This window comes from Nelusetta ayraudi, unplaced genomic scaffold, assembly GCF_046127955.1.
Source record: "Nelusetta ayraudi isolate G7.1 ecotype Tasmania unplaced genomic scaffold, CSIRO-AGI_Nayr_v1 ptg000082l, whole genome shotgun sequence".
In the NCBI taxonomy this organism is placed as follows: domain Eukaryota; kingdom Metazoa; phylum Chordata; class Actinopteri; order Tetraodontiformes; family Monacanthidae; genus Nelusetta; species Nelusetta ayraudi.
In genome coordinates this window covers 842,396-863,976 of record NW_027466132.1, presented here as the reverse complement: position 1 = coordinate 863,976, position 21,581 = coordinate 842,396, and the positions used below count along the sequence as shown (strand labels likewise).

At 49.3% G+C, this 21,581-nt stretch overlaps 3 protein-coding genes across 4 annotated transcripts in view; 1 reads left to right on the top strand and 2 right to left on the bottom strand.

Annotated features, from left to right (window-relative positions):
- Nucleotides 1–271: 271 nt before the first annotated feature.
- On the bottom strand, nucleotides 272–2,262 carry LOC142900320 (uncharacterized). The gene is made up of 3 exons (XM_076044535.1): nucleotides 2,189–2,262; nucleotides 1,857–2,154; nucleotides 272–1,037 (listed from the first exon to the last, which is right to left on the bottom strand). The coding sequence occupies exons 2-3, from the start codon at nucleotides 1,918–1,920 to the stop codon at nucleotides 466–468; spliced, it is 636 nt and encodes a 211-aa protein (XP_075900650.1). The 5' UTR covers nucleotides 1,921–2,154; nucleotides 2,189–2,262; the 3' UTR covers nucleotides 272–465.
- A 505-nt stretch (nucleotides 2,263–2,767) lies between these two features.
- fam228a (family with sequence similarity 228 member A) lies at nucleotides 2,768–5,202 on the top strand. The gene is made up of 8 exons (XM_076044712.1): nucleotides 2,768–3,215; nucleotides 3,700–3,876; nucleotides 3,960–4,037; nucleotides 4,114–4,308; nucleotides 4,460–4,540; nucleotides 4,608–4,680; nucleotides 4,747–4,888; nucleotides 4,998–5,202. Exons 1-8 carry the CDS (start codon nucleotides 3,138–3,140, stop codon nucleotides 5,083–5,085), a joined length of 912 nt encoding a protein of 303 aa, XP_075900827.1. The 5' UTR covers nucleotides 2,768–3,137; the 3' UTR covers nucleotides 5,086–5,202.
- Nucleotides 5,203–5,255: 53 nt separating this feature from the next.
- LOC142900420 (intersectin-2-like) overlaps nucleotides 5,256–21,581 on the bottom strand; it is a 31,280-nt gene continuing 14,954 nt past the window's right edge. The window contains exons 11-39 of one of the 2 annotated variants that reach the window (XM_076044703.1): nucleotides 21,377–21,483; nucleotides 20,970–21,232; nucleotides 20,734–20,883; nucleotides 20,512–20,652; nucleotides 20,330–20,417; nucleotides 20,112–20,251; nucleotides 17,415–17,554; nucleotides 16,749–17,328; nucleotides 15,808–15,977; nucleotides 15,650–15,710; nucleotides 14,570–14,811; nucleotides 14,420–14,457; nucleotides 13,667–13,833; nucleotides 13,509–13,542; nucleotides 13,237–13,361; nucleotides 12,688–12,784; nucleotides 12,047–12,238; nucleotides 11,884–11,928; nucleotides 8,427–8,548; nucleotides 8,046–8,152; nucleotides 7,761–7,944; nucleotides 7,580–7,678; nucleotides 7,327–7,494; nucleotides 6,957–7,169; nucleotides 6,746–6,867; nucleotides 6,561–6,643; nucleotides 6,239–6,322; nucleotides 5,943–6,116; nucleotides 5,256–5,846 (exon numbers count right to left, since the gene is read on the bottom strand). In XM_076044703.1, coding sequence (XP_075900818.1) covers nucleotides 5,701–5,846; nucleotides 5,943–6,116; nucleotides 6,239–6,322; nucleotides 6,561–6,643; nucleotides 6,746–6,867; nucleotides 6,957–7,169; nucleotides 7,327–7,494; nucleotides 7,580–7,678; nucleotides 7,761–7,944; nucleotides 8,046–8,152; nucleotides 8,427–8,548; nucleotides 11,884–11,928; nucleotides 12,047–12,238; nucleotides 12,688–12,784; nucleotides 13,237–13,361; nucleotides 13,509–13,542; nucleotides 13,667–13,833; nucleotides 14,420–14,457; nucleotides 14,570–14,811; nucleotides 15,650–15,710; nucleotides 15,808–15,977; nucleotides 16,749–17,328; nucleotides 17,415–17,554; nucleotides 20,112–20,251; nucleotides 20,330–20,417; nucleotides 20,512–20,652; nucleotides 20,734–20,883; nucleotides 20,970–21,232; nucleotides 21,377–21,483 — 4,282 coding nt within the window. In that variant the 3' untranslated portion in view covers nucleotides 5,256–5,700. The remainder of the gene's footprint in view (nucleotides 5,847–5,942; nucleotides 6,117–6,238; nucleotides 6,323–6,560; nucleotides 6,644–6,745; nucleotides 6,868–6,956; nucleotides 7,170–7,326; nucleotides 7,495–7,579; nucleotides 7,679–7,760; nucleotides 7,945–8,045; nucleotides 8,153–8,426; nucleotides 8,549–11,883; nucleotides 11,929–12,046; nucleotides 12,239–12,687; nucleotides 12,785–13,236; nucleotides 13,362–13,508; nucleotides 13,543–13,666; nucleotides 13,834–14,419; nucleotides 14,458–14,569; nucleotides 14,812–15,649; nucleotides 15,711–15,807; nucleotides 15,978–16,748; nucleotides 17,329–17,414; nucleotides 17,555–20,111; nucleotides 20,252–20,329; nucleotides 20,418–20,511; nucleotides 20,653–20,733; nucleotides 20,884–20,969; nucleotides 21,233–21,376; nucleotides 21,484–21,581) is intronic. The other variant, XM_076044704.1, reaches the window with a different exon arrangement.

Sequence of the window (21,581 nt, the reverse complement as noted above, 5' to 3'; positions counted from 1 at the left end):
AACTGGCCGTGTTTGCTTCCATTAAATCCAGCTCTCAATAACGGAACGGATGGTTTCAGATGCTCACTAAACTCAGGGGGAAACAGAAAAGAAATTATTCTGAGAAAAAAAAAAACACCGGAAAGAAATCACTTAGAAAATCAAAAATAAAATTCTCTCGAAAAAACACAGAGCTTTTTTGCTCCAAGTGAATGCAACACGCTTCCGTAACTTATGGCAATCTGTTGATTAAAAAAAAAAACAACCTGAATGAAAGATGTGCAGCTGTGTCGGGTTTGATTCTTTTTTATTTTTAAGCCTCTTTGCGTCAGGTGTAAAACAAAGGTAACAAAATTTCCTCTTATTAATATTTTTTTCTTAAACTTTCACTGGTGAATCATCATCTCTGTTGTTGGTGACAGCGAGTTGACAACAGCCTCCACCAGCTCAAAGTCCATCCATCCGTCCAAAGGAGAAGGCCCCTCACTACCGGTAGACGGGCGGCACGTCGACCTTGATGCGCAGCGCGCTGACGGGGTCCTGGCAGAAGACTGAGATGTACTCCAGCACCTTGGAGTTGAGCTTCTTCTCGCCCTCGCGCGCCCGCAGCCGCTCCTTGTCCCAGCGGTCCTTCTCGCCGTTCATCTGCGAGAAGAGGTTGACCTGGATGGTGCGCAGCGTGGCCGCCAGCACGTAGAAGCCGCCCTGCGCCACGTGGCAGAAGGCGGCGCCCAGGCTTAGGGCCGCGCCCATCAGGTTGGGCACCGTCTCGCACACCACGCACAGGCCCTCCAGCAGGTGCAGCGTGCCCTTCTTGGCCAGTGGTGGGCCCTGGTGATGGTGGTGGGGTGGGTGGTGTTGTTGCTGGAGCGAGGCCGGGCTCTGCTGCAGCTGCTGCTGCTGCTGCTGCTGCTGCTGCTGGGCGTGGTTCATCAGGTACCTGGCGCAGTCGGCAAAGTGCACGGCGGCGCGGCGCAGCGGCAGCAGCGCCAGGTACAGGTGGCACGCGGCCTTGGTGAGGGCGTGGAAGAGCAGGCGCAGCTCCAGCACGGCATTGCCTGCAGATCAGGAGACGGGGGTGGGGGGGTAAAGGGGTCAGCCGCGGGTGCCTACTGTCAGGATGCATTACGAGCCGCTGCTGGATTTAGCAGGTGGCACCTGCAGCGCGGCACGCACAGCAGGGGGGTGGGGGGGAGCAGCAGGGGGGCGGGGCCTCGTCATCACCTCCGAGCCTCTGCTCGGCCCTCCTTTGCAATTTGACCTACATACACTCGCAGACAAAAGTTTGGACGCACCCTATGAATTGAATGGTGTATCATTTTATATTAAGCCTGATGTGAGGGTGTCCATGCTAGCACGTAGCCAGAGCCTTCTTCAACGGTCATTCCTGTGCTAATTGGGCGTTCCAACGACATAAACCCATTCGCGAATCACCCCGCTGGTTCTGGCCGCGTGCGAAGACGTTCCTCTAAAATCTAAAATAAGTCACAACAAAAACGTCCCCGCAACCCACAAAGTGAGTTGCGGATCAAGCGGGTGTTGAAAATGGATGGAAGGACGGATAATAACGTTTAAGCAAAGCGGAAGTGCTAGCCTGGGTGGTTGATTGATTAATCTGGTTATTTGAGTGTTTAAGTGGTGTTCAGCCCTCGTGGGCTTATTAGACAGTGTCAATATATATTTTTTCTCCCGACAATAATAATCCCACAATTACATCAGAGATAGCCTAATTTAGCCTATCTGCGTCCGTCGCAAGGACAAAAAAAAAACAAAACAACTTCTAAGTGAAGTTATTTCAAGTATTATTTAAGTGTTTTCTGCCTCTGCTCAAACGACAATCGCCACCTCCAGTGTTCACACACAAACCCTCCACTTACCGTCTATGAAGCAGAAAATCCACAGCAGGGCAATGATCGCTGTCAGCCAGGTCCACCAATCCATCAAGTCTCACCAGGTCGGTGCAGGACTCGGCACCACAATAAAAGTCAGAAAATGGGTTAAATCTTTTTTTTTTTTTTTTTTTTTTTTTAATGGAATAAAAATAATGCCGAGTCCTCTCCCCCAGTCTTTCCGCAGCCTCTACGTCCGGACCTGAAGCCGGGGCATTCTGCGCAGGTGTCGGTCGGTGCGCTGCAGCAGCCTGGCCCGAGCGCCTCGACGCGACTGACTGAGAACCTCTGCGGGCAAGCCTGCCGACAGTTCAGTGAACCTGTGGTGTTTGAACAGGCGCATTAAGAGCGACTATCTTTGACCCGGCGCACCTCAGGGTGGCACAGCGTCCGACGGCAGGACTGAAGCCTCTTAGGTGTTGAACACATGGACCATTACAAATGTTAAATGCAAACAAACACACAAAACAACAAAATCTAATTTCCCCAGAGAACAAACAACAGTGACTTTTGTGGTGGATGTTGAAAGAACTGACACACACACACACACACACACACACACACACACACACTGCTAGAGATATTTATATCCCTACTTCCACTACTTCCAAGTGTGGATCAACGGTGCAATGAAATGTCTAGACGGGTTAGTCAGAGATTAGAAGGGAAAAAAAGCAGCAATAGAGCCTGAAACATAAATTCAATCACTTTCCTTTAAAAAAAAAAAAATAATAATAATAAAATAACCTCGCATGCGCCTCCATTTTTGCTTTTGTTGAGCTGCTTCAAGAGTGCAATCATCTACATTTAGTTATTCCTTGTTAGAATATCATATTTGATCAAATCAATGGAAAAAATAAACTAGTGTGATGGTATTTTTCATTGAAAGAGTTTAACTTAACCCTTGAGAAACCTAAAAACCTGAACACAGCACATAAAATGTGCAGCTCTCTTGGTATGAACCATTTATTTTAAGCCTCTCTGATTCAGATTTCTTCTTTCTTCTAACTCCCACAGGTGAACGTACGCATTTCTTCCTGCTTTAAGAGACGTCTTAACAGGGCTGTTGCGCTTTTGTTGAGCGTCTCCTGGGTGGTGTCATGGCAACGGTAAACGGCGGCAGCGCAGGCCCCTCCTAAAGACTGAGATTAAAGGCGGCGTTCTGATTTAGAAGCGTCGAAAGCGCGAGTGGAGCCACTACTGCATGGATTACTACCAGCTCAGTGTCGCTGATTTGTTTCTTATCTCATCATCAATGTACAAGGAGGAATGAGCCGCCTGAAGAGAAACAGAGCCGGCGGTGTGATCACCCTGCACGCGCCTCTGCCCGACTTCCTGAAATCTGAGGTGAAATACGCCAACAAATCAAGTTGGAAGTGTAATTACTGAAAAATGTGTTCTAATTCTCTTTCAATGATTCTTCTCATTAAGGATTGACTGAGTTTTGATTGAGGTTGGATTTAATGAGTCATTCCAATCAGTTAGGGGCTGAGTAGAGCCCCATTCATTCGGCAGTTGTCAGCCAAAGAAGAATAAAGACGTCCAAAGTGACTGTTCAGTAGCCAGTTGGGGAAAACTCATTGATCATTCGCCTCACTGTAAAACTTGGAAATCAGCGCAATTTGAATGAGTGATAAATAACTCAGAACAATTAGAATGCTTTTATTTATCACACCTGGAAGGAATTTACACAATTAAAGCAACATGTAGTGCAATAGAGAAGAGAAAAATATCTGAAATTAAATTAAATAAACTCTTTTTCGAGTAAAAAACAGGAAGGAAGCCGTGTTTCAGGAGGCAACATGACCACTTCTGTGCTTGGTGTTTCCAGGAGAGCACAGCAGGAGCGCTGCCTTCCTCTGAAGGCCGTCGACAGAGAGCTCCTCACCTCTGGGGCCCCGTCAGTCCGGACAGGGCCGGGCAAGGTGACGGCCCCTCGCCTCCTGAGAACCCACTGCCACTCACCGCACGGCCCTGGCTCTCTCCCACCTCCCTGAGGCGACTTCAGGTATTGCATTCCTCAGCTCAGCCCCTCCTCTTCCCCCTCCTCCTCCTCCTCCTCCTGGAGTCTGATCGTTTCTTCTCCTCAAGGCCAGAATCAAGATGGAAAAGACGCAGACCAAAGACAAAATCCAGTCGCTGCTGGACGCCAAGAAGGAGCTGATGGAGGTAAAGCCAGGGGGCGCCACCGCGGGGGCGGAGGTCGGGTTTGAGCGCCTTGTTTGAGCGTCTCTCCCCCCCTCAGGAGTCGGAGGCCTTCCTGAGCCAGTGGAACGGCGAGGACCTGAAGAAGAAGGAGTCGCGGCACAAGGGCTGGATGGAGGAGGTGTGGCTTCCCCGACAGAAGAGGGTGGAGGATCACGTGACCCTGTGGGGCCCCGTGGAGGTCCAGAGGCGGCTGCGCCTCTACAGCCGCTTCCTGCACTACTGCAACGTCAAGGTTCGGGGGGGGGGGGGTCAAGCTTGCTCTGTTTGTTGACTCCATATCAAAACACCCAAACATGGAGACATTGGCATTGAAACAACAGCTCTTTGTTGATCCGTGTTCATCCTGTGCCTGTTAACTGCTGTTAAACGTCTTCACTCCTCAGGGCTTCGTGTTCCTGGACATCTACGACATCGGAGAATACAACCCTTTCCTGCTGGAGGTCAAACAGCCTCCCGACCCCAAGGTCATTCCACTTCTAATGCATTTCATGTCGTCGCAGTGCAGCTGTTGCTGACTTTCTCTGCCTGCAGGCCAGGGCGGCGGAGATCCAGGACCAAATGTACCCGAGGCAGCGGGAGACGATGACGGAGACCCGCGTGCGAGGTCGGTACACACTTGGGCCGCTGTCGTTCTGAGTGTTGGCGCGTTTGCTTACGTCTTGTCTTTCAGAGTGCGACTGCAAGCAGCTGGGCCACGATCGTCCTGCCAGCGAGTCGCACACGTCTCACACTCGAGCCTCGCTGCATCGCTCGGCGTCGGCGGCCTGGAAGAGTGCAACGCTGCTCGGGGCCAAAGGGCAGAAGGGGAGCAGGTAGGGCACTGCAACCTTCTTCTTCTTCTTCTTCTTCTTCTCCTCTTCCTTCTTCTGGATGTGTGAGAGAGCTGCAGTACTCGACGATCTCCCAACATTTCCCCTGCAGATTCCAGGACATTCCGTACCACATCAGTGTGGCCGGCGTGGAGGACGGGAGGTGCTGCCGTGCCAACTGTGGATTCTCGCGGTGCTGAGACGCAAGGCGCCGCTGTTGGTTTTTGTCATCAGTCGCAGAAAAGCTCCTCCTTCTTGCTGGGATGAGCAGCTGCTGAAACCAGGAGCCGGTGGAAGGGAGGAAAGAAGGAAGGAAGGAAGGAAGGAAGGAAGGAAAGGAAGGAAGGAATAATGAAGCATTCAAATGAAATTCCTTTCTGACTGTATGTACATTTATTTTTATCTTTGTCCCGCCTCCGCCTCTGATCTCCACAGTCACAGGGATTAGTACATACAGCGTTACATTGAACAGCAGTAGTGTGTACAGCCACGTTTGGAATGTGCAGCATGAGAAGCGAGGCGTGGCTGTCGCGTGCAAGAGTTCAGGGGAGCTTCATCGCTGAGACCTGCTGATGGGAAATCATGAGGGCTTGACGTGGAAACATGGGAAGCTGTCCTTGGATGTATATTTGTGTATATTTGTATAATTGTGTGTGTGCAAATGTTGGCAAGATGTCTTCCTTGAGGTTGAAGCGTTTACTGTGCAATGTGTTGTAGCTGCAACAAGGCACTGTGAGGCAACTGGCTGTTGTAAATATAAAATACAGTAGTTCGCATGTGTGTCCTGAGCGTGTGTGTGTTTGTCTTTGTCTTGATTATTTGTCGTACAGCTGCAGGTCTAGTTTGACACAGACTTCCCCCGTGGCCACCTCGTGCAGCAGGAAGTGGCGACTGGCTGCACCTTTGACCTCCATCTCTTTCTTTATCGTCGCCACGGGGACTTTGGTGCGACCCAGGAAGTCTGGGGAAGGAAAGAAGGAAAAAATGTTAAAATAACCTAAAACGATTATATATAAAAAAGAAAAATGAGAGCAACGCTGCCGTCTGATCCGCTGACCGTCCGGTGAGAACTGGTCCTTCTCGAACACGCTGATGCACAGCACGTCCTGGTACACGTCATTGATGAAGAACTGGCAGTTGAAGTTCCACTTGGGGTTGAGGGTGTCGCTGGCGGAGCGGGAGGTGTAGCACTGGGGCCCCATGGTCAGCTCGCAGTACGGGTTGCTCTTACCTGGACACAGAGGAACGACGACAATCAGCAAAAAATGATTTTACTGTGATTTTATCTATCTATCTATCTATCTATCTATCTATCTCTCTATCTAGGCGAGAGAAAGGGGGGCGGGGCCTCACCGTTGGGTTTGCAGGCTTTGAGCTCCCGAGCTTCGATCACGGTCACCAGCAGACGGCCGATGCCGCTGGTCTTCAGGGAACGAGCTGAGGGAACACACGAGTACCAGGACGCACGATAAATATTTTTTTCCCCTTTTTTTTTTTTTTATCACAAACCACTCACAAATTAATGAGCCGGCTCTAGTTCTGTATATTAGCCTCGTACTTTTCCAACTCTTTGTTCTTGCATCATTGTGATCTGTGGATGCACTAAAGTCTTTGCTTTGTAGACTTTTAGCCTCCGACGTGTGAATTTTAGGAATATTCTTTTTAGTCTTGTTACCTTGGTACGCCTTCTCCCTCTTCTTCTTCTCCGTCTCGATGAAATGTTCCGACGCCGCTTTGATTTTCTGGACCCACATCGTCCTGGAATCGCGCAAAAACAACATCCCAACAATAATCAAATGCTTTCTCCTACAGCGCAACCGTTTTTTTTGTGGGGGGGTGGGGGAGGAGTGGGATGCGCACCTCTCGTTGAGAGTCTCCGTTTTCAGCGTGTAGACGCGGTCGATGTGCGAGACGTGGAAGAGGGGCTCGTCGCTGGATGGGTCGGGGGACATTTTCACCAGGACCTCGTTGAGGAGCAGCGGCTGGAGATCAAAAGCAGGAAGTGATTCCACCATTGAGCGCAGACACGCAGGTTTCTGTGCCTCAGGAGGGAGGCTGCTTCCTCGCTCACCGTTTTGTACATCTTGAGCTGGATGTTGCTCTTGAGGCCGAACAGCTTGTCCTGGCTCGAGGAGGACAGGGCCTTGGCGCCGTGCGTCAGGAGGAGGAAGTCGTTGAAGAGGAAGGCCCACAGCTCCCTGGTGCTTTTGGTCTTGTAGAGGCGGCCGCTGTGCAGCAGCCTGCGAGGCCCGAGGCAGCTGGTCAGCGAGTTGAAGACCAAGCGCTGAAAAGTGAAAGTAAAGTTGTAATGTGCGGGAAAACCAAGAAAAAAACCCAAAGCACCCGAGCCCCAACTAGAACTGAGGGTTTGATGTGGAATGATGAGGCTTCCGCTCACTGGCCACTTTATTAGGCACACCGGTTCAATACCGACTCCGTACCTCTATGGGCCCCTCGCACTGGACGTGGGCCTGGATCCACTCCAGCCTGTCCGAGTTCTCCTTCTCCCGCACGCCCTCGTTGACCTGGGTGCACAGCTCCTCGGCCCGCTCCAGGGCCTCCTGCAGGGGGCCGCGGTCGGCGTGGCCCTCCGGCGTGTGTTCCAGGATCTGAGCGAGGAGAAGCAGTGAGGAAGGTCGTGGACTTGCACTTCCCAAAAGAAGAAAACAGTTTTTGCTCCCTTCTCTGACATACGTTCTTGATGAGCAGCGGGTAGCGCGTGATCCTCTGCATGGGTTTGAGCAGGAAGCTGGAGAGCGGCATGCCTTTGCAGCGGTAGTTGGTGGCGATCTTCTGCTCGGGGGGGAAGACAGACAATCGTTAAGCGAGAAGGACACCGGTCGACAGGTTGTCTCCGCGTCCCAGCGGCTCCCACCTTGAGGAAGTCCTTGAAGTCGGGCTGGATGTAGGTCTTGCACTGCAGCAGGGCGGCGGCGTTGAGCTGGCAGGAGCAGAAGCGGATGTAAGGCTGCAGGTGCGACAGCTCCGACGCCAGCAGGTCGCCGATCAGGTGCACTGGCATGTTCTCGCCGCCGCTCTTCTTGCGCGCGCGCAGAGCCCTGCGGGGAGGAAAGCCATGCAACGGAAAGTTCTAGCGTTGCGATATGTTTTTAGAGCAAAAATGTTTTACAAAAAATATGGTTCTGATCTCTGAACTCACTTGAGCAGTTTGGTGTTGCATATGATCAACTCCCTCCAGTTGGCAAAGACCATGACCATCTCCTTCTCCGTCAGACGACCGGACTCGGACATGGGCTTGTGGAAGACCTGGAGGACACGAGGAGGGGGTAACATGAGCTCGGTCGCTTCATTTTGCTCCTAGCACCTTGTAGCACCTTCGTGCTAACTGTGCTTTTTACTGGACATCCGCTATTTATTTCCCTTCATTTATTACATATCATTTAAAGATAATAAAAGGTGCGACACTTTCCCATTGGCATCCAGTATCAAAAAACCAATAACAAACTCTGCAAACCGGTGTAACACAGCAACTCCAGACTCAAAGATGGCGTGAAATGAATTTAAAGTCGCGCATCCGCACCTCCAGCACCAGCTCCAGGTCGTCCACGTAGGTCTCCTCTGTCTGGATGAGCTCGTGGATGTAGCCCTGCCTCTTCCTCTCCTGCGGGCTCATGGTGTCCAGCGTCATCAGGTCGGCGCACCCTGCAGGCGCGCACGCACACACGCATGCACAAGAGGCCGCCGCAAGCACAAGAGTGCGACAACAGACAGCCCGTCGTCAATCGCTGCGTCACGTGACCAAAAAAAAACCACAACGCACGCGGCCGGGGTGTTAAAATCTCCCCTTTATTGTTATTATCAGTATTATAATTAAGCTCTGTGATATTCTTATTTACAGTAAATGCACGGGAAAGAGTGAGAGGCACGTCGTCGTTGCAGAACGCGGGGCGAGGCTAACGCTAAACACAACGCCAACTAAGGAGGAAACAGAATCGCAGGTGTCAAAAATAAAACCGAACAAAAACAAAACAAAACACAGAGCACCTTTTTTTCTTTTTCTTTTTTGCACACGACTCAGTCGGAATGATTGCATAGGTGTGATGAGTAAAAGCGCGGTTGCAGGCGCAAGCAGTGGAAGACTCTGCTGTGTGATTCAAGTGTCTGAGGTCAAGACTTGGCAAGAGGTCGGTCGCCAGCAGTGCGAGTGAGCCCGTCGGTACCTTTGCTGCTGGCGAGGTCACAGTTTAGTCACAGGAAGTGGTTTTAATTGGATGAGAATTAATATGAAGTTACTGAGTCAGGGGAAGGAGGAGAAATCAAAAGGAATGATTGTGAAATAATTTTTTTCTTGTTCCAATACAATTGTAATTCTAATACAAATATTTCCTAAGACTTTTATTTTGTACATTTAGTGAGAATCCTTTCATATAACGCATTTCATGAATAAAAAATAATTTCTCCTTCATAAAAATAAACTGCTTCAGAAGCCCTTTCTGTCGGACACACTGTCCACTCAACAACAATGTTCTAGTCCAGGGGTGGGCAAACTTTTTGACTGGTGAGGCCACAATGCAAAAGACACACTGAAAAATATGGCCCTCGGGCCGTAGTTTGCCCATGCCTGTCCTAGACCAACACACACTTTCACCTTTAGCAATCACCTGCTTGACAGACTTGACAGTGTTGTCAACTTCATGGTATCACAGTGAAAAAAATGTCTTAAACGAGGTGATGGATATTAAATCGGTTTGGAAGGTCGGCCTTCTTGGCAAAGAAAATTTGAAATTTTTAGCTAAGTACAGATATCTTAGTTGGAACGGATAGAGAGCGAAACATTGGTTCATCCACGTATTAAATGACTGTGAGCGATGTGCCGAGAAGCAGCAATCAAGGTTATCAGTGATTCAAGCAAACAGCAAATTGCAGCAAAGTTGTAATGTGGTTAGTAGTGTACGGAAGAGGATAATTAAGTTTCCAATTTCGAGAATAAAAGTCGAAATTTCAAGATAAAAGTCGAAATTTCAAGAATAAAGTTGACATAAAACAGACGAAATGTCGTGAATGAAATTGAAATTCTGCAGTTAGTGTCAACGTGAAGTAAGTCAATGTCGTGAATAAAGTTTATTCACAAAATTTTGCCTTTTTTATGACGACTTTTTTCACAAAATTTCAACTTAAAACTGAAACAAAAATTTCCTTCGTCTTGTGGCCCTAATCCTCAAATACCAATGGCCCTGTTGAGAAATTATACACACTCACAGCCTGAATCGGGAAAAACGTAGTCGATTTAGCTCGATTTAGCAATTTTACGCTAACTCTATTCCTGTGCTACCAAAACGCAAACAATTCATATTTTGTCTTGTTAAAAAAACAATAAAAAAATGAAGCATCTCATGCCATCAGGTGGTGGACCACTCAAAAAAAATACGTCTAGCTGCCTCCACTTCGCTCCCTCGGTTGGTTAGTTAGTCAAAGAAACATCAAGGGGGGGAAACGCAAGAGAGGAGAGAGCGAGAGGATAAGAGGAAGGAAATAAGTGCCTTGGAGGGAGAAAAAAAGAGAGCAGGTGAAAGTAGCAAAATAAATGAGAAAAAAATATTAGGGGATTTAAAAAAAAAAAAAGAAAAAAAAAAAGTCAGAGCATCACAGTCCCAAGCGAGTGAGGTTGGATAGCGCAGAGCCGTTCCCGCTGGCGGCTGGGCTTCCTGTTGCCACAGGGAAATTCGGATTGGCTCAGACAGAGAGAGGGAGGGTGGGAGGAAGGGAGGGAAGAAGAGGAAGAGAGAGGAAAGCCTGCGTTACTGTCCTACAGAGGAAACAGGGACAGAGGAGGGGAAAAAAAACAGAGATGGCGTGGAGGAGCGGGAGGGGGTCGGGGGAGGCAGCGTGGGGAGGGGGGGGGGGGGAGTGAGTGAGATGAAGGAGAGACAGCAGCAGCAGACATTAATATCGTTTGAATATTAATGCTCGACTCACACACATGCATGAGCATTAATAATGTATTTTTGTTCTGAGGATGCGCCTGAGCGTCGTGACTAATCATATCGGGCTGATGGCGAGTCCCAGCAGGGTGCCGCCGCCGCCGCCGCAGCCGCCGCAGCGTGAAAGGAAGTCGGACGGGGTTAACTGGACGCTCGGTTTCGCCGCGTTTGGTCTTCCGCGGCTCTAACAAGATGGAATTGAAGCGGGCGGGCGAGCGTTCGCCAGGAATAGCAAAATTTAAAAAACGGGCACGCCGGGCGTTTCCAAATGAGGCCTCCTTCAAGTCAACAGGAACAGCCATTAGTGCCAATTAGCGCCGAGTGGATGGCGCCCTCCCTGGCCAATCAGTGATCGGCCGTGGATTTATTAGAAAACAATATTAAAAAAGCACATTGTGCATTCTGAATAAACGTCAAACAATGAAAAATGCTGATTAGGTTATAAAAGTGTGTTAATTTGGTTTAGTCACGGCTAAATCAATCAATCATATCCAATGTTTTTGTAGAATGCAGTGATATTTTTTTTTGGTGAACATTTGAAAGAGCATCTGGAATAAATGGAAATATGCTTTGCAACCTTTGTCATTTGCCAAGAGTGAGATCTGAGGAATGACCTCCGAGTGTCCAAGGTGCAGCCGGCTGAATTTAACTTCAGCACGGATTTTGCACGTGTGGATATTTTCAATTCTTTCACGCTAATCTGAGCAACCGCTCGTTTTGCTTTGCTTTGATTTGAGCAGCAGGAGTGAGAGTGACCCCAGGAGCCACACTCACACAGAATCATCAAACCCTCATCCTTGGCAAGTGACACACAAGCAAGCATGAGTCCCAGAGATGTTCCTTTGAATGATTTCACATCAATGGTGCAACCAGCACGGAAACACTTGAAAGGCCCGATCCTTGACTTGAACAATGTGATTTTCACTTTCAGTCTTTTATTCCTATTCTCATGACAGTGACAGACTCAGCGTTGATGGATCGAGCCCTTCGAGTGAAGTGCACCGGTGTGGAAAAATGATCCTTGATTGGCAGAAACCAGTTATTTTTTCAGCTTACCGTCAGTCTGTTTCTGCTCAGAAGAGCAGCTAGAGTCTAGTGTACCTGAACCAATCAGAACGAGACAAGAAGTTTGTTCCTGCACCCGCTATGCACGTTTCATCCTCTGTCTGTTCCAAAGAAGGAGAAGAAGAAAGAAGCAAACTGGAGAGACTTTACTCACATTGCTGACTGGGGTCCGATTCTGTCGTCATCTTCACGTAGTTGGTGGGCAGCAGGCCGGTGACCCCGCCCACCTCGCCCTTCCACCAGTCAGGGTTGGTCTTGTCCAGGATGCTGATCAGCTGACCCTTGGCGAAGCTCAGCTCGTCCTGGTTGGCGGCCGTGTAGTCGTACATGGCGATGACCTGGCACACTGCGGCGGGGAGAGCAGGCGTGGCCAAGGTCAGTTTAGTTCGTTCAGTCCAGGTTGGTCGGGTCGTGTTGATCACCGACAGGAATTGGTTTCGGGAGTGCGGATATTCCCACCTGCTGCACTGGGCTTTGATTTATTATGTATTAGGGCTGCAACGATTATGTCACAACATAAGCGCAGACATGACGCTGTCATTATTTTGACGCATTTGTTCAAAAACAGAAGTCCAAGAAGACAATCGTGACTCATCGAAAAAAAAAAAAAAAAAAAAATCGATTGATTATTCGACAACAAAAATAATCGTTAGTGGCAGCCCTATGATGTACGTGCAAAAAAACACTCCTGACATTTCAATTCATCTGAGGCGTCTGCAAAGCCGTAAGAGATCGTGCAAGCTGACTGTTGAAATGGGAAAAAAATATTATTTTTCGCGGCACGAAGCGAATCACCTGGCAGAGGGGAGGGGGCCGACTTGGCGCTGGAGGGGCCCAGCAGCTTCACGTTAGTGGAATGAAACCAGCCTCTCTGCCGCTTCTTTCCCCGAGCCTAGACGAAGAAGAAAGAAGTCTGTCAAACGCTGTCTGGATATTAAAAAAATATATAAAATAACAAATAAAAAATAAAAAGGCTGTGAGAGGATCAACTGATCCTGCCGGGCCGACGTCTGAACTCCGCAGCACTGATGGCACAGCTTGAGTGTTTTGGGTGTGCAGAAAATATATTTATCAGAAAAAAATGAATCAGCTCTTATTGAGTGTAACAACCACTGGACTGCTGCTGCGCAAGAGCCTAATTAACTCATATAATTGTTTAACTCAATTAACTCATTTTGGTTTTAATTGGAAAAATCAGAAGACAAAAACATTCATGTTCGGATGATTTGATAAAAGTGGCAACAAAAGGGAACATTTGTGTGAATATATGCGTGTGTGTGTGTGTTAGTCTGTCAAAGTTATAAGTCGTTAACCATGCTCAAAAACACACGCAGGGGAACTGACCTGCAGTTCCCCGAGCCACCAGCCGGTGGAGTTCTTGGCCAGCACCACGATCAGTTGCCCAGGAGACAGACGCAGCTGATGTGGGGTCGAAGTGACGGCGGTGTTGGCGACAGCCTGGGCGATCTCTGTTGACCAAACACAAAAACAGCTGAGGGCAGAGCAGGGAAATGTCAAGAGGTGCAGAGTGTGTGTTTGTATGACAACCAGAAGGTGTGTGTGTGTGTGTGTGTGGGTGTGTGTGTGTGTCTGTGTGTCGCTGTGTGTACACTCACCAGGCTTTTTGTTTAGAGCTGCAGTTCTTGACGCCTGTAAGAGCGGTTCCGTAGAATAGAGACACAAAAATGACAGAGAAACACATGATGATAATTTGATGGGAGCTTTGAACTGATAAAACCAAGAGTGATCGACGGATGGACGGATCCTGGCTCACCTCCAGCTCAACAGGTCGCACGTAGTTGGAGGGGAAGAGGCCGATGTGGTCGCCGATGCAGCCGCGCCACCACTCCCCCTCCCGCTCCGTCACCACCACCACGTCTCCCTCCTCGAAGGTCAGGTCTCCCGCCTCCGGGCTCTCGTAGGTGTACAGGGCCACGTACTCTGGTTGGTTGAAAGAAAAGGAAAGTCATGTATTATTGCTCTCAATAAAAACATTTCAGTGAGGTGCAGTAAAACACTTTTCTAATATTTCAGTGCAATATAAATAATATGTTAAAAAAAAATTGAGCTGTAAGAAGTAAACAGTTAATTTTTTCTTCGTTTCTTATGCTTATTATGTCCCCAATGCAGGATAAATAAAGATATTCTATTCTATATTCATTGCACATCTTAGTTTGAAAAAACAAAACCGACTTGTTTTGTCTAGTACGTGGTTCCACAATAGGTTCTAAAACTTGACAGAGGGGGCCGGAGCAGCAGCAGATGGATGGAGTGTTAAGGTGACCTCCTCACAGGAGAAAGAAAACATATATCTAGGAATATGTAGAAATGTGCTTTAATGTCAATTGAAAATGAACAAAAGCGTTGGATGCATCAATGGATGAAATGCAACTATTCTATGACTTACTTACTATTAATACAACTTCTTCAATTTCGGCTGGCCTGGTCAAAAAGCTTAACGGGCCACATATGGCCCCTGGGCCATAGTTTGCCCATGCCTGGTCTAGACAAAAAAAACTGCACTTACCCTCCAAAGACGTGTCAGACATGTCGAAAGCCTCCGTGCTGAGGTGAAAATATGAAAAGGGGGCAAATTAGTTGCAAGGTCAAAAGTTGAACTCTTTTAAAATTGCATGTGTGTGTGTGTGTGTGTGTGTGTGTGTGTGTGCATCCTTACTCCTGGGTTCCGCCCGTTTCCACGGCGACACACTCCCTGGGGAACCAGCCCTGGGTGCCATCCAGCTGGCCCAGCCACCAGTCGTCGGCCTGCTGCAGCACGCTGATGACGTCGCCCTGCGAGAAGCTCAGCAGCGCCGTGACGCCGCTGCTGCTGGTGGACGAGGGGCCGGGCCGAGCTCCTGCAGCGGCGGTGGCGGCCGACCACGGCGCCACGGCTCGGGCCAGCAGAGTGGCCGACGGCTGGAGGGAGGAGAAGATGAGACCAGAGTTGTCAGTGTCTATTTTATTTAAATAGCGCAGTAAACTCACAGTGCTTACATCTAAGAACAGGAAACAATTAAATATGAAACAACAATAAAAATTTCCAGAGAACAGGACCGCAGTAGCTGAAGGTCCCCCCCGCTGGACCTGGATCTGACTTTGGGTGCAACTAGAGGAGCTCTGCCTGATGATCTGGGACACCTGACCAGGGTGGAAGAGTTCTTCTGTCTTCTTCCCCCTCATCATGAAATGTGTGTGAAGGGCTGAAGGACGACCTACAAATGAATGTGCGAGACCCACTAACACCGACGGCGGCAGAGACGTGTGAGTGGGTGAGCGACCCGGAGGAGGACGGCTATAAATATATACGGCTGCTGTGTGTGTGTGTGTGTGTGTGTGTGTGTGAACTGCAGCCAGACCCAGTTTATATTAATATAAGGCACAGATCTGTAACTTGTTTTTTGAGTTTTCTGTGGCGTTTCACATCTACGATGTAGCGCCTCAGAAAACCCAACCAGTTACAAACGATAGATTTTGCTACTTTTAGCTTCCTTTTAGAAAAAAAACATGAGAACATTATATTAAAAATATTATTGTCATATCGCAACTGAAAAGGATTTCGAGCCTGGGGGCCTTTCTGTGTGGAGTTTGCATGTTCTCTCTGTGTCTGCAAATTGTTCATAGGTGTGTGTGTGTGAATGTGAATGGTCGTTTGTCTCTATCCGGACCATTTGCATTTGCGGTAAAAAAAAAAAAAACAAAACACACTCATTTCTGATTTTAGTCAGAATTCCAAATTCCACCCGGCGGCTCTCACCTGAGAAGAGTCCGACTGGACGACTGGCGCACCTCCGTCAACCACCGCCGCAGCAGGGGCTCTGTGAGACGGAGCAGGAAACCCAGCATGAGGAGTTAAGGCAACACTTTGCGGCGGCCAATCAGAGTGGATCGGAAGCGACCGAGCATGCGTCCCACCTGCTGTTGATGGGCGGCGGCAGGCCGGACGTTCTCCCCGGAGACGAGGGAAGCACCCTGGCGGTCGACGGGTCGGCGCACTTCTCGGCGTAGCTCTGAGGGAACCAGCCCCTGTTGCCGCGGTAGGTGCCGCACAGCCAGCCGGCCTCGCCCACCGTCTGCTCGTCCACCTGCAGCGCAAGACAGAGGGGGGAACAAAACACCACAAGCGTCGGTTCGGTGACGAGGTGTTAATTGCAAAACGATTAGCGACGCGAGGCTGTTTGACGGACGGTTTATGGCGGCGAGACGCTAATCGGAGTGTCATGTGGGCGGGTTGTAAAGTGCTGTGTTTACATTGGAGGTGACAATTCAGCAGCTCTGCTCGGGTGTTGAGGACGTGGAATCTGTCTGATGCGCGCACGCTGTAAACAGACCATTAAAAAACGTTTGAGGCCAAGCTCAAATAAAACCTTGGACAGCGCTGCTGAAGCACCGAACGACTGAATAAATGAATGAATAAATGAATAAATAAATAAAGTTGTAAGTAAGTAAAATCTGTTTCACAGTGAAATCGTGCCAGAATTGATCTTTGTTCCTTTTTCAGTGGCGAGACACCAAATCATTCTAACTGCCTCGACTGAAAAGACGCTGATTCGTCAGATTTTGGTCTTTCCGGGGCAGATTAAGAAGATTTCAGACTCCATCTCCATCTCATTCTTTAATGATGCTGCAGCCGTCAGCTCTCTGTGCAAATTGACCAAAAATTTGCAGCCCTTAAAATTTGACGGTAACACTGAATGTCCACTGTGTGGATGCTCTGCATGATGCAGATCTTTGATGGAATGGATGAACTTGACGAAGTCAGCGCCAATATGTTGCTAATTTGCATGCTAATAAGCAACTCATTAATGTCTGTAAGGCAGGAAGCGGCGACAGGAAGTGGCGGCAGGAAGTGGTACCTCTATGAGACAGCCTGCGTCCACGCTCAGCTCGTCTGCGTTGCGGGCGACAAACGGGTACAGAGCTCTGTAGGTGGTGAGCGCCGAGGAGCGCTGCTGTCCTCCCCTGTCCTGCTTCTCCTCCTCCTTCCTCCTCCTCTTCCGCTCCTCCTCCTCCTTCTTCTTCCGCTCTTCCTCCTCCTTCTTCTTCCGCTCCTCCTCCACCTTCTTCTTCTGCTCCTCCTCCTCCCTCCTCCGTCTCCTCTCTTCCTCCTCCAGCTGCTGCTTCCTGCTCTTCTCCTCTTCCTCCTCCTGCCTTCTCCTCCGCTCCTCCTCCTCCTGTTGCCTCCTCCTCCGCTCCTCCTCCTCCTCCTGCTGCCTCCTCCTCTGCTCCTCCTCCTCCTGTTGCCTCCTCCTCCGCTCCTCCTCCTCCTGCCTCCTCCGCCTCTCCTCCTCCTGCGCCCTCTCCTGGGCCGCTCGGAGGCGAGCCTGTGCCTCCCTCTCCTCCTCCTCCCTCTGCCGGGCCCGCTGCTCCTCCAGGAGCCTCCTTTGGCGCTCCTCCTCCTCCTTCTCCCGCCTCTCCTGCTCAAGCTTCGCCTGCCTGCAGGTGCAAAAGCCCAAAGTTATGAAAAAAAAAACAAAAACAAAAACAAAAACACACACACATTGGACTTCCTGTTTCCTCACCTGGCTGCTTCCTCCTCTTCCCTGCGTTTCCTCTCCATCTCCTCCTCCCTGCGTCTGTGCAGCTCCCGTTGCTTCTCCTCTTTGACTTGGTACAGGTCGTCCAGCACGGTCTGCTGCGTCACCTGCTTCTCCCTCAGCTCCTGTTCACACACCAGAGGGACGTATTAGCAGGGGAAGCGGCCACAATAACACCTCAAAGGCACTTCCTTCCTGCGGTCAAAGGCAAGGTAGGAAGCAGGAGAGGTCTGTAAATGTCTGCAGTACATTGTCTGACCACCAGATGCTACTAAATCTTACCCACTGGGCCTTTTAATGTTAGAAGTCCATTAAAACATGTGAGGTAAGTTTCATCTTATTACACCTTCACATGCAATGCAATTTTTAACTTTCTACACTGCAGATACTGAAGACATCAAATATATGAGCAAGATATATGGAATTATGCAGCAAAGAAAAACACGTTCAACAACTAAATATGCTTTTTATGAAAGGGTGCTATTTTGAAGAATGTGTTTGAGTTATTTTACACTTTTATTGTTTCCTCCATAATTCCATGTGTGTTCATACGTAGTTTTGATGCCTTCGGTGAGAAACTTCAATGTCAGTAGTCATGAGAATGAACGAAAAGACATTCAACTCGTTGAGTGTGTCCAAGGTTTTGACTGCTAGTGTGTGTATATGACTGTGAAGTGCAAACACACAATCTATTTATCTAAAAAACTTATCCCAATCCATCCTCAACGCTGGTACATGCAGACGTGTGTACGAGTAGAGAAAATGGTCAATGTCGCAACGAGATTGTGCAGGTTGAGCATTAGCTGTGTGTGTGTGTGTGTGTGTGTGTAAGAATGTGTGTGGTGTGTTTTACCCTCAGGGCAGATCCTGTTTGCACTGACGAGGCGCAACAACCAAACCCGTGGAGGAAAACAAAACCAAAAAAGAAAGAAAAAAAAAAAACGGAGGAAGGCGATTGCTTTATTTATTAATGAGCCAAAACCACAAAATTGGAGTGGAGGAGAGGAGGATTTAATGGTCACAGGATGGAAAGAAGAAGGAGATTATGGCTTGTGGGGGAGGAAAGCTGCGCTGTTTGAATGAGGTGGTAGAGTGGAGAGTGGGAAGAGGAGGAGGAGGAGTAGGAGGAGAAAGACAAGGAGGAGGAGGAACCTTGATGAGGAGGAAGAGCTGAGTGAGGCAGGCCAGCAGGGACAGAAGGCCCCGCAGGACGCAGTCGTCCATGTCCCCCAGCTGATGACGGAGACAGGAGGAAGAGAAGGGACAGACAGACAGACAGAAAAATAAAAAAAAATAAAATCCAGGCAGCAGGAAGAAAGAAAAACAGAGGAAGGAGATAAAGAAGGTGTTAGGAAGCAGAAATAAAGGGCAGAGCAGAAGCGAAAAGAGCAGAATTTTTCCTTCTGCCGCTCTGTTAGATATTAGTCACTGATGGACTGAGGGCGGCACAGTGGGAGGATGTGACATCAGTCCAGGCGGGGGATTAGATCACCGGGCATCTGCGTCTGAGCTCTGATTTCTGCCGGTGGCTTGAAATGTTTTTATGAAAGAGAAAAAAAAATGGGGCTCTTGATATTGGTGTAATCCATCACACGCTGCTGCTGCTGCTGCTGCTGCTGTTGTTGTTGTTGTTGTTGTTGTGCTGCTGCTGCGCCATCCGAAAGAAAGAAAAAAAAAAAAACTCACGCTGGCCGAAGAAATTACATCTGTTTGTTTTCTCCCGCGGGACTCAGAGACGCTGATCCCGTCGCAAAAAAATAAAAAAATAAAATCATGTTACAGATTTTGGCGACGCTCTCCAGTGCAAGTGACAGACGGCGGCGCCTTTTAACACGACGCTGATAGATTCTTCCAGCTCTTCTGTAGGTCCCTTGTTGAACCCACTTATTGTTTTTTTATTGTCTGTGCTGTGGATGATGAATCATTCAAAAAAAAAAAAAAAATCTCTCTTGATTTATGGAAAAGGAGCTTATTTAGCCCCCCGTTTGTAGCCTCTTGCAAAAAAAACGCTCAGTTTTAGCAGCTAAAGCTGATGCACGTTTAACAGATGGGACAAAAACAAGGTGGAGCTGACACCAGGCTTGGGGAGGGGGTGTCTGCACAAACTTGAGTGAGGTATCAGTGTCCTCGGTGATGTCACAAAGGGCACTGATACCTCGGAATGCATTTTTTATTTTTTATTTTTTTGCATAGGGTGGGATTATCTAATTTCTGAGAAGTTCAGTGATTATGAGAAAATATTGATGAGATAAATTTGAAGAACGTTGGAAACCGGAGAACGTCTCAGGTTTTATAACGAGGGAGCAGGTTGTTAAAACTTATAGCTGTGCAATAAAGGACTCCTCTCAACACTGATGACTCTTTAAAAGCTTCAAAGACACAATTTAAAAAAAATAAATAAAAACTTTTCATGCCACTTCATATATATATATATTTTTTTTTACTTCAGCTGGACCGACAGATCATTTGGCACATCCAGATGTTCCAAATATTGTTTAAATGGGGACTGAAAAGTAATAAAATACTGAAGGTTGATGAACTTGAGCATCTCTGAGCTTTTAAAATCTCTCTTTACGACGTGAGCTGCCCTGTAATGAACCAACCTGGCTCATCTCATCTCATCATGGACTAACTTCCTCCTCTTCCTCCTCCTCCTCCTCCTCTCATCCATGCACCACTGACCTGCAGCTCCTTGTTGTACTGGTCCATCTGGTCCAGCTTCTCCGAGGTCTCCCTCTCCAGCGTGTCCAGCTGGTCCTTCAGCTGCCGGCAGTGCACGCCCTTCTCCGTCACGCTGCCGCTCAGGGTGCTCAGCTCGGCCGCTGCAAAGTGCACAGGTCAGAGGTCAAGGACGGTAGGAGAGGGGAGGGGCTGGCGGGGGAGCCGTGCGTGTCACCCACAGGAGTGCTGGCTGAGGGTGATGTTTCGCAGCTTCTCCGTCAGCCTCTGCTTCTCCGGCAGCAGCTGCGAGAGCTTCCGCTGCCAGTCCTGCAAAACACACACAGGCATGTTTGCACACAGTCGATTAGAACGCACAATAACCAATGTGAGTGTGCATTTCTTTTCATCTTTGAGGCCGAACCTCGAACTGCAGCTGCAGAGCGCCGATCTCAGCGATGCGATCGTCTCTCTTCTGGTTGACCAGCTCCACCTCCGCCTTCAGGATCCACCTCTTGCTCTGCGCGTCGCGCAAGCGGTCGGAGATCTGCTTGTGCTTGTTGCCCTGCAAGAGCCGGAGGTCGACTGTGATGAGCAGCTGGTGGCAATTTTCTTTTGTTTTATTTGGGCGGCAGCGGCTGCTCACCACGGCCTCCAGCTCCAGCTCCAGGCTCCTCTTCTTGGCCTTCAGGCGGGAGATCTCCTCCTGCTCCCCGGCTCTCCTCCTGGCCAGCTCCTCCCTCTTGGCTCGCTCCCACTCCTCCCTCCGCTGCCGCTCCATCTCCTGCTTCGCCGCCTTAGGTCAAAAGGTCAGAAAAAAGCAAGTCGGTCAAAGACGCCAACCGGACGCTCCCTCGCCCTCTTCCTCCTCCCTCCACTCACCTCCTTCCTCTCCAGCTCCCTCACCCTCTCCTCCTCCCGCTGCCTCTCCAGCTCCCTCTGCCTCTCCAGCCGCCGCTCCTCCTCCAGTCTCCTGCGCTGCTCCTGCTCACGGGCCTCCCGCTCCCTCCTCTCCTGCGCCTCCCGCTCCTCCTTCTCCCGCCTCTCTCGCTCCTTCCTCTGCGCCTCTTCCAGAGCCTGCCGCCGCTTCTCCAGCTCGGCGTTGCCCCGCACAAAGTTCTCCTTCAACTTGTCCTCGAAAGACACTGAGAGGAGAAGTAGGAGAATGAGGAGGCGGAGGAAGAGGATGAGGAGGAGGAGGAGGAAGAGGAGGAGGAGGAGGAGGGGGAGAATGAGAGTGATAATGGTGCCGAAATAAAAAAGGCAGCGGGAACAAAAGGCAGCCGTACCGTTGTTCTTGGTCTTTTGTGGAGGTTCTAAATCATTGGTGTCTATGAGACACAGAGCTACGTGGGGTCCTGTTCCATTGACCAGCTCCATGGGCTTCAGTCCTCCTCTGGAATTGGAAAACAAACGACTGCAGTGAGGATTGATCGCAGGGTGCTTGTGCGTGTGCGTGCGTGTGTGTGTGTGTGTGTGTGTGTGTGCTGCTCT

Excerpts from the sequence above, each read along its gene's own strand:
- LOC142900320 (XM_076044535.1), bottom strand. The coding sequence starts at position 1,920 with ATGGATTGGTGGACCTGGCTGACAGCGATCATTGCCCTGCTGTGGATT. Across the intron at positions 1,038-1,856 it reads GATTTTCTGCTTCATAGACG|GCAATGCCGTGCTGGAGCTG; the intron begins GTAAGTGGAGGG and ends CCTGATCTGCAG.
- fam228a (XM_076044712.1), top strand. The coding sequence starts at position 3,138 with ATGAGCCGCCTGAAGAGAAACAGAGCCGGCGGTGTGATCACCCTGCAC. Across the intron at positions 3,216-3,699 it reads CCGACTTCCTGAAATCTGAG|GAGAGCACAGCAGGAGCGCT; the intron begins GTGAAATACGCC and ends TGGTGTTTCCAG. Across the intron at positions 4,681-4,746 it reads GACGGAGACCCGCGTGCGAG|AGTGCGACTGCAAGCAGCTG; the intron begins GTCGGTACACAC and ends CTTGTCTTTCAG.